The sequence below is a fragment of the Petromyzon marinus genome, chromosome 42 (assembly GCF_048934315.1).
Source record: "Petromyzon marinus isolate PM22_M1 ecotype Great Lakes invasive population chromosome 42, UKy_Petmar_22M1.pri1.0, whole genome shotgun sequence".
Lineage (NCBI taxonomy): Eukaryota > Metazoa > Chordata > Hyperoartia > Petromyzontiformes > Petromyzontidae > Petromyzon > Petromyzon marinus.
In genome coordinates, this window is record NC_133708.1 from 6,369,515 (window position 1) to 6,379,409 (window position 9,895).

General features: G+C 53.2%; 1 protein-coding gene across 2 annotated transcripts in view; it reads left to right on the top strand.

Moving 5' to 3' along the window:
* The first annotated feature begins 677 nt into the window (after positions 1 to 677).
* Positions 678 to 9,895, top strand: part of CFTR (CF transmembrane conductance regulator) — a 66,103-nt gene continuing 56,885 nt past the window's right edge. For both annotated transcript variants that reach the window (XR_012946558.1, XM_032969871.2), the window contains exons 1-2: positions 678 to 1,057; positions 7,665 to 7,769. Coding sequence is in view for 1 of the 2 variants with exons in the window: in XM_032969871.2 (XP_032825762.2) it covers positions 7,735 to 7,769 (35 nt within the window). In the remaining variant the exon portion in view is untranslated. The remainder of the gene's footprint in view (positions 1,058 to 7,664; positions 7,770 to 9,895) is intronic.

The window sequence follows — 9,895 nt, forward strand, 5'->3', positions numbered from 1 at the left end:
ACTGCGCCGCCACTCCTCACAGAGTCACCCCGCACAGGCGACTCAACGCAAGATCCTGATTGAAGGGTTGACTTGGCCCATCATCCTTGCAGTGTCACTAAAATAAGCACCACATTGCGGCAAAGCCAACAGCTTTTGTTCTGAGGATAGACTCATCCCCGCCATATGAATGTGGAATTTCCATCACTGGGTCTGGAGGACTGCAATCGGGAGATGAGCACCAGTGCTTCAATGTTCATTTGAACAGGGAACCCCTTTGACTTTGACGCAACACCAAACCCAATGTCCTTCTATGACCTAAAGCTCGCACCGTAGCTTGTAGAACGGTGTTCGCCTGCCTCCTTGGAACAGGGCGAGATGTTAATAAGTACATCAGCAGTTTGCCGTGCGTTGTAAACCCCGGCTCTTGCTGTGGTCATATATTGCTGGCGCTAACAGCGAGATAGCGCGGCTGCGATGACGTTCAAGTTCCACCGCACGGCCGCAGCGGCTCCCAGCCGTGAAGCCGGGCGTCGAGCAGGAGAGCCGGGGACGATGCCGCCGCTGTTTCTTTACGAATCCAGCGGGAGACGCGGTGCGTGCTCTGCTACGGAACGGGATTTTTAAAGTTGCGGCTCGAGAGGGTGCTGAGCGCTACGCGCGCGGGGCTCGAATTGCCGGGAGGTGGGGTCAGCTTTCTCGAGGCGCTGCCAAAACTGCGAGCGGGCAAAGTTCGCCGACGCGGGGCTGGGTGCGCGTGCGATGGGGGAGGGTCTGGGCCGCGGCTCCTTATAAGCCTCTTCCCCCCGCAGGCTCCGAGCACCCGAGGAGCTGAGCTGTAGCGAGTCGCCGCCGCCGCCGCCGCACATTGAACTCTGCACTCGAGGTGCAAGAAGAGACCCAGCGGGACCTCGTTTTTAGACGAGCGAGGAGCTAACGCGTTTTCTCGCTTCGGATTGGGACGCAAGCGCCTCTCATTAAGCGGTCGTCTTAGATGAACAAACGGGAACTCGCGGTGACGGCGGCGGCTCGCAAACGATCGAGAACCCCTGGTCGCGTGCGCAACTGAGAGGCGAAGGTCAGTGGCCGCGTCGCGCGGATTGAGCGGAGAGCCCGACCGTCCAACCTCACTCGCGCACGCGGCACCGCACGGGCAATGCAGCGTCACAATCACCTCGATCCAACGTTGTTCAGACGTTCCTTGCTCACGAGAGGTACACAACCAAAAAATGTTTTTGTCGTGATTAGCCGCGACCTACCTTAATTAACGTTGCGTATACGACAGCGTTTAACGGTTGTAACTATCATAACAGAGTGCGTTATTCGCCGCGAAATATCACTGTTCGGCAGAACGTTTCAACATCGGGGTGGTATTATGAACAAGGTTGGGATAAGAATATTAGGGGATTAGATCATACATTGGATTTAAGAATTCCAGTACTTTTTGAAAACCAAACGATGCACTCAGCCGACCGTCGCTTCTTCAGCTCACGTTTGTTGAATTATCACGCACAAGTTAAACACAAACAATCAACAACATGAATTTTTGTTGTTGTCGTCGTGAGTGCAATGCTTCGGTACGAACTCGACTCTGTACGTCGTGTGGCGCGTCACGTCGGCGTGAGCCGGGCTCTCTTTGCTCAATAAGCTCGCAACGTCCTCGCACGCACGCAGGCGGACAGGCGGCATGCAGCCGCAGCCGCAGCCCGGCCGGGCAGCGGAGTTGAACTGCGACCGCTGTCTCTGGGCGCTTCTCTCGGGCTGTGCTGACCGCGGGGAGGCTGAATGAGTGGATCATTTCGATTTAAAGCTTTCGTGATTGCAAGGATTCATCTTCTTTGGTTCTTTCGGTAAAGTCACGTAGAATGAGAATAAAATAATAAATTGATAAAATAAGATAACGCAATAATATTCTCAGTGAGAATATTGTGTTATTTTATTTTATCAATTTATTATTTTATTATCATTCTACGTGATTTTACCGAAAGAACCAAAGAAGAGTGGATCATTATTATTGTTGTTGTTGTTGTGTTGTTGTGTTGGAGGTAGTCGCCCTCCAGCAATAACGGAGGGCAGAGGGGCGACGCTCACAACGACGAGCGGAGCGCCGGGCGGTTATAACAGAGAAAGTAGGCACAGTGGGGAACACGGATCGTGCATCTGCCAGTGACCTCAGTGAGTCAACCCATGACACCTGGGTCTGTTCCGTGACCTCCCGCGAGCGAGCCTTCGACACTTCGCGTGGCCTCAAAGTGCACCAAGCATGGCACAAACGCCGTGGAGAACACAAATGAATCGTGCATCTCCTCCCGCTACCGTGAAACGCGACAGGACCCTCGGGAAAAAGGTCCTACTATATTTAGTACGGTGCGAAAGAAGTTCAGGGTACTGCACATACAAAAGGAGTATTGCCCTCCGCAGCAGAACGCCGAGACGCGCCGGGGCTGCAAGCGGCGCTGCGCTTGATGGCGATCCTCTCGCACGGCGCTTCGCGGCCGGCACGGTATTTTCGAATTGATCAACGCACAGACAATGACATAAAATAATGAACAGGCAGACGCACAGACACACAGACATCAATGTAAAGCAGTGAAATAGACGCGTGGACATTTCCGTGTCCCGCTTGAGAAAGAGACGCACGAGCGCACACGTGATCAACCATGATCAGTCCACCGCTTGACGAAGGTCCCACAGCGAGATTTTTGATTCGGCGTGCCACGAAGATCGAGCGAGTCCGGGCGTGAGTGCCGTGGAGCGAGAGAGGTTGGGAATCGCGGCTCTCATGGTTCACTCAAGCGGAACGTTCCTTTTCACGGCCGCTGTTCGTCCCAGGGTGGGAGAGGCACACCCGGGGTCACGGTGCTCCACGCGGGGTGAGTCAGCCTCGGCTTGCCGTACCACCACTGTTTTCTAGGGATATGGGGGGGGGGGGGAATCATCGAATGGCAAAATGGAAACTCGTGGAATTTTCACGGTGTTCGCCGGCGTGGATTGTGCCATAGGGCACGCATGGTCGTGACTCCCAGCAGCTTGCAATGCGAACGCATTGTTGACATCGATTCAGCAGCATCAGCGGGCGACTCGCTCGCCCTTTCTCGCGGGCATTCCGAGCGTAGCGGACTCTGTATTCTTATGGAAATCGCTTTGTCTGTGGAGCAAAATGCATCCAGCCATGCAATCATACCTTAAATACCAGTGTATACTGCAGGCATCGTTTGACACTCATTTCCTGTGCCAGAATTCCCAACCAACGCTGATTCTGCATGGATTTTGAAACTCCAAATGTGCCAAATGCCAAAATTACACCGCAAATGACTCAATCGTCGCCTCTTACTGAAAAGATAATGCTCCGGATCACTGTTGCAAATGATACTTTATCCTGGTCTCGTCAGTTCTCAGTTTCATCATCAAAATGAGACCAAATAAACTTGAAACTTTAGCTCCGGGTCGTGCCCTGATGCTGCGTTTCCACGACCCCTTTGGAAGGATGCCTGCTCGGTTCGCGAGCCGAGACACGCTGGCCCTGCTCGCGTTTCCACAGCGGCCCTTCAATACAGTGTGCAGCAGAAGGCAGGGCAGCAACATCATGTTCTCATACGCGTCCAGGTATCTGTTATCTGCCTTCCTTGTCAACCTACACTGACCATTGCAGTGAAGTATGGTCGAATAATCCCCAGGACGCCCACATCTTGGGGAAGCCTTCATCCGACAGTGGAATGGCGAAAGAGCAGCGTAGTTACCCGAGCAGCGCCTTCCCCCTTGAGACTACGAAAGTTGGTGGATGAGTTTCATATTTAACAGACCAAACATGTTGAATGTTTTTTTTTCTGAATTAATTTAGAGGTTTGGGCTATTTAAAACAAGGTTGAATATCGCGGGCCACAGGTATAGAAGTGAACCGATGGACCCAGTCCAACCTTCAATGAGTTGCACAAAAAGATACGGTGTAATCAGCGCCGATTGGAAGAGCCGTGAACAAAGCGTGGATAGGAGGCTCCGTCTGGCAGCCAAAGAAGAGAAGCACGTACGAAGTCACGGTGCTCAATGCGTGGGACCGTTCCGAGCGGAGGTGTCCCCGCAGCCAGGAGGAGGTGGGGTGCGGGCTTAGGGCCACCGAACTATTTCCACCGTAGACCAAACCCGGACAGATTTCTCAGTGAGCTCCGGGCTCGTTATTAAAACTGCGCGATATCCTGCGATAAAGATCATCGCGATACTGCTACCAGATCTCGGTACAAATCAATTCCTGCCACTCAGACTCAGATGCCAAATCCCGGAATGTCCGGGTCAAACCCGGCCAGGTGGTCACCCTGTGTCGGGCTGGATGCTGTTTCACTGCGAGCTGACACTGCCAGTGCGATATCGTAGTCGCATGGTGGAGATAAATCAAGACGTCCAAGCCCTGCTGGCTTGTGCTGGACGGATAGAGCGTCGGTTAAATGACCTCACTGAGACACTATTACGAGCTGCCAGATTTTGTGGAAAAAAACATTTCTCGTTATTTTTTGACGCAGGAGCAATCTTGGCTAAACACAGACTAAAGCCGGCCGACACTGATCCTTCCCCCGGGAACCGGAGGGTTGAGCGGTCGCGCGTCCCCAGTAGCAGAGCATCCACATCTCTGTGGGACGCAGCGAAGGCGCTGATCTGCCTCGTCCCGCCGTCCACGCCCCGTGCGCTCCGCATCTCCCCCAGCCTGGCTTTCTGCTGCGCTGCCAATCAGGGATAGGAGGGCCACGGCGCTTTGGTGCGTTTGTTGAGGCTGCCTCGGTAGAGTTCGCCAGTCCCCGAGCTACTGCTGCTTCTGCTTTGGAATGCGATCGTCTGGCCCCATCGCAGCTGATGCTGCCTCAGCAGTATTCCAAATGTCCAGCATTGCCCTCCCTGTCCAGTATCTCGTCCTTCGCACATATCTTAGTGCAGTGAGTACGTAGGACAGAACACAAGCGCTGCAGTCGGAACTGGTGTCGCTCCCTTATTTGGCGTCTATATAGGTGCCCAGGTCTCAGACCCATCTCATAATGCAGGTGTAACCACTGCTCAGTAGATCCCCACTTTGGCTTGAGAGATAATATAATGGGTTTACCGTAATCCCTTGCACAGACGACCAAACGCTGATGAGAAACTACGAATGCGGTCTACCACTACCATTGCGAGACAAAAAAAAAAGAGTGGGATATCCTTCTTGCCGACGAACACGGATTTGTGCCACCTCCGCGTTGCATTCCCGTCGTGAGCCTTCGCGCTCAGTTCGGAACAAGCGATTGGACTTGTTTACTGGCGACGGTGTGAACGCAGTTGTCGGAAATCTGTTTTCAATGCCTGACTTATCACGATGAAATTGGCTACGCGTGTTTCTAAGGTATTCATAGCCCCCGACGCCATGCTGCTGGGGTATTTTAAGCTCGCAGCTTTCGCTGCGCACCCGCTCCGTGTCGCCTCGCGCTGGTCTTGTCCTTGACGGGACGCCGCTGAGCTGATTGGTGAATTCACAGTCCTGGATCAATCCGCTGCTGGATGAACACCAGCCCCAAACCGTGTTGGGCAGGGTGGGGGGGGGGGTTGGCTCTTCTTCATCATCACACTGGTCAGTGTGGGTTGGTGAAGGGCGGAGGTGGGGGGCGCGGTAGTGACCGGTTCAGATATCGCTCGCCACCGATGTTAGCCGTGGCTTGGACGTGAACTCTGGACGGCGGGGTCGCAGTGTGGCGCGCTGACCACTGGGCCATCGCTCCCCACTGTGACTGTGCCGTAGTTGAGTTGTCAATGGGCCCTCTCTGTCGAGTGGGACTGGTGACGTGGTGGTGGTAGTCACAGAGTAGCCCTGTTGAAGGCAAGTGACCCCTCGTCGCTCTGCGAATGCCGTTTTTTTAAATTTCCATGTCCGTGTTGAATTTTTTTATCCATTTCCATTTAACTAAAGCGTTCATTTCCACCCCACTGCTGCCTCTGTCAGCACATTCCACAGCAGTGTCGGATGTGCCCGGAGAGCGTCCGCAGAGCGCGTGCCCTTAGAGCACGTGCCCTTAGAGCGTGTGCCCTTAGAGCGCGTGCCCTTAGAGCGCGTGCCCTTAGAGCACGTGCCCTTAGAGCGTGTTCCCTTAGAGCACGTGCACTTAGAGCGCGTGCCCTTAGAGCACGTGCCCTTAGAGCGCGTGCCCTAAGAGCACGTGCCCTTAGAGCGCGTGCCCTTAGAGCGCGTTCCCTTAGAGCGCGTGCCCTTAGAGCGCGTGCCCTTAGAGCACGTGCCCTTAGAGCGCGTTCCCTTAGAGCGCAATCCCTGAGAGAACGTGCCATCGGTCATCTCGTAGCTAACCCTGAGAGAACGTGCCCACTGTCATCTCGTAGCTAGCCCTTATAGAACGTGCCCACGGTCATCTCGTAGCAAGCCCTGAGAAAACGTGCCCACGGTCATCTCGTAGCTAGCCCTTAGAGAACGTGCCCACTGTCATCTCGTAGACATCCCTTAGAGAACGTGTCCACGGTGATCTCGTAGCTAGCCCTGAGAGAACGTGCCCACGGTCATCTCGTAGCTAGCACCTAGAGAACGTGCCCGCGGTGATCTCGTAGACAGCCCTTAGAGAACGTGTCCACGGTCATCTTGTAGCTAGCCCTTAGAGAACGTGCCCACGGTGATCTCGTACCTAGCCCTGAGAGAACGTGCCCACGGTGAGGGTGTTTGCGCCTCGGCTCCGTGGGGACCCCAACCGCGGGACAGATACGTGGCTGGGTTGAGCAGTGATCATCGCCGTCGTTGTAAAAATGAATTTCACGATCGAAGACGCAACAGATAATTCCGTCGGCAAGAATTGAAGTAAGAAAAACAATCCGGCCGATTAGAGGCAACGAGGATAGCAAGAGATGGTAAAGACGAGCGGCAAAGAGAATACGTTTCAGTTTTACACAACGCCGCGACTGTGCGTTGGCTTGCGCCGGGGTGCGACGATTGGCACGGCGCGTGAAGCATCGACTGTGGGTGACGGAGAGAGGTGCCTCGGGGTGTGAAGTGGCGGTGCCGTCAGGGGGAGAGAACTTCGATCTCTAGCGGGAGCGGCCGCCGACCCGCTGCGTGCGGGGGCGGAGAGGTGCTGGAGGGAGGCGGGGGAGAGCGAAGCGTGCGTCGGGCCAAGGGAAAGAGGAATGAAGTCAGAGACGGAGGAAGGAGACGAATACTTTCTTTTTAAAACAACGGAGGGCAAAGTGGTGATTGATCGGTGGTTAACAGTGCAGCAGCGGAGCGCTCCAAGTATGTGGTTGTGGCGTTCCGATATTTGCGCTGCCGCGGATGAGAATGCGATGAGTCAGTGCGTCTCGCGGTTTAGACGCACACCACCACTGGTGGGCCTTGAGCCAGTGGCGGAAATTCCACGTTCCTGCAAAGTGATAGGCATCGATATGAACCCGGTGGAGGAGGCCAGCTGCAGTGTCCCTCTCCAGCGTTGCATTAATTGTGTGACCGACCATGTGATTGTGAGCCAAGCGTTCTGACCACAGTGCCCACTAGCCAGACGTCAACACACCCACACCATCGCACGCTCCAAAATAAATAACGCGAGCGATATTTGAGGTCTGCTGTTGCTGCTACTGCAGCGGCCAGTGGAGCAAAATTCACTCAAATAGCTTTGTGACCTCGGATGGCCTGGGTCACGGCGATGTCATCGATTGAATTTCTATTCATTTTACAGGCCCCCCCCCCCCGGACCACTGACGACACCATGACCTCAGCCGGGCGACCCGGATCAGCCGCATGAGTTCATGTCCGAAGCCCCTCCGTCGACGGCTGGAAACAGGTACTCCTCCGCGATGATTTAACCCAATTCCCGAGCGCAAGGCCCAAAGGCCCAAAACGTCAGGCGGCGGTGGTTGAGAGTGAACACGACTACTTGAATGGGGGCGCGGTGGTTGTGAGGGCTTTGGGAAAGAGGCCGCGGGGAGGGAATCCCGAAGTTGAGCAGCGCCGGGGAAGAAGCGGAAGACGAGGCAAGACCCCCGTTTCTGCTGCGAGCAGAATGATTCCATTATTTGTGAACTTTAGAAGAATCCCACGAAGATTCATGGCCATTGTTTGATTCCTGACCGGTCTATCGAGTGTAGGTGTGTGAATCGAGGCCCTATAATGATAAACGTTCGCATGCCAGGGCGTATTATTTATTGTTGTTGTTCTATGACCTGATAGGTGATCAGCAATGGGCACCATCGTCGATTGAGATGTTCCACGCGGAATCTGTCGATTGAGCCCGATGTGGACGCTTGCGATGAGGCTCAGATCTCACACACAGACGCGTGCGGTGCTCACAGTGAGAATTCCAGATGTAACTCTGAGTCCCCCCTTGAAGGAGTGTATCAATGGTGTTTTGGAACAGCTGGCGATCTGTCCTTAAAGCTACATATGGCAGTGTACACACAATACACTGTGTTGTCTCTCTCTGCGTGTGTGTCTGTCTGTGTGTCTATGTTGTGTGTTTCTCTCTGTGTGTCTATGTTGTGTGTCTCTCTCTGCGTGTCTATGTTGTGTGCCTCTCTCTGTGTGTCTCTGTGTTGTCTCTCTCTGTGTGTCTATGTTGTGTGCCTCTCTCTGTGTGTCTATGTTGTGTGTCTCTCTCTGTGTTGTCTCTCTCTGTGTCTATGTTGTGTGCCTCTCTCTGTGTGTCTCTCTCTGTGTGTCTATGTTGTGTGTCTCTCTCTGTGTGTCTATGTTGTGTGTCTCTCTCTGTGTGTCTCTGTGTTGTCTCTCTCTGTGTCTATGTTGTGTGCCTCTCTCTGTGTGCCTCTCTCTGTATGTCTATGTTGTGTGCCTCTCTCTCTGTGTCTATGTTGTGTGCCTCTCTCTGTGTGTCTATGTTGTGTGTCTCTCTCTGTGTGTCTATGTTGTGTGTCCCTCTCTGTGTGTCTCTGCGTTGTCTCTGTGTGTCTATGTTGTGTGCCTCTCTCTGTGTCTCAGTGTTGTCCCTGTGTGTCTATGTTGTGTGCCTCTCTCTGTGTGTCTCTGTGTTGTCTCTCTCTCTGTGTCTATGTTGTGTGTCTCTCTCTCTGTGTCTCTGTGTTGTCTCTGTGTGTCTATATTGTGTCTCTCTCTGTGTCTCTGTGTTGTGTCTGTATGTCTATGTCGTGTGTGTCTCTCTCTGTGTGTCTCTGTGTTGTCTCTCTCTGCTTGTGTGTCTGTCTGTGTGTCTATGTTGTGTGTCTCTCTCTCTGTCTCTGTGTTGTCTCTCTCTCTGCTTGTGTGTCTGTCTGTGTGTCTCTGTGTTGTGTGTCTCTCTCTGTGTCTCTCTGTGTTGTCTCTCTCTGCTTGTGTGTCTGTCTGTGTGTCTATGTTGTGTGTCTCTCTCTGTGTCTCTCTGTGTTGTCTCTCTCTGCTTGTGTGTCTGTCTGTGGGTCTCTGCGTTTTGTCTCTCTCTCAAGTTTAGTTCTACCTGATGACGGCTGCTTGTGTTGCAATCGAAACGTCGTATTCTAATATTTAATTTATTTTCTTTCTGCGTGACTTTACCGAAAGAACCAAAGAGTAATTCCTGCAGTCACGAAAGCTTCACACCTATTACATAACGAGAGAGGGATGTAATCGGAATACATGAGAAATTAACAATATCTGTTTTGTCCCCGTGTCAATCCACTGCTGGGTATAGACCTTGCCATACAATGCCAGTCGTGAGGGTTGTTTGACCATACTTCACCACGTTGGTCATTGCGAGTTGATGAAGAGAGGGCCCAGGACCGGTTTAAATTCCACTCGTCCATCGATGTCAGCCTTGGCCAGGAATTAAACTCGCGAAGTGAGAAATCACTGCGCCTAAAATACACGGAAGGTTTTTTAATTTAAGGAGGCTCTGATAATCCTGGCTGCAGAAGCTGGGTAGCCAGCGCTGTGGAAGTCGCACACTCAAGGGCTGTAGCGTGATGTTGTATTGTAGCTGGT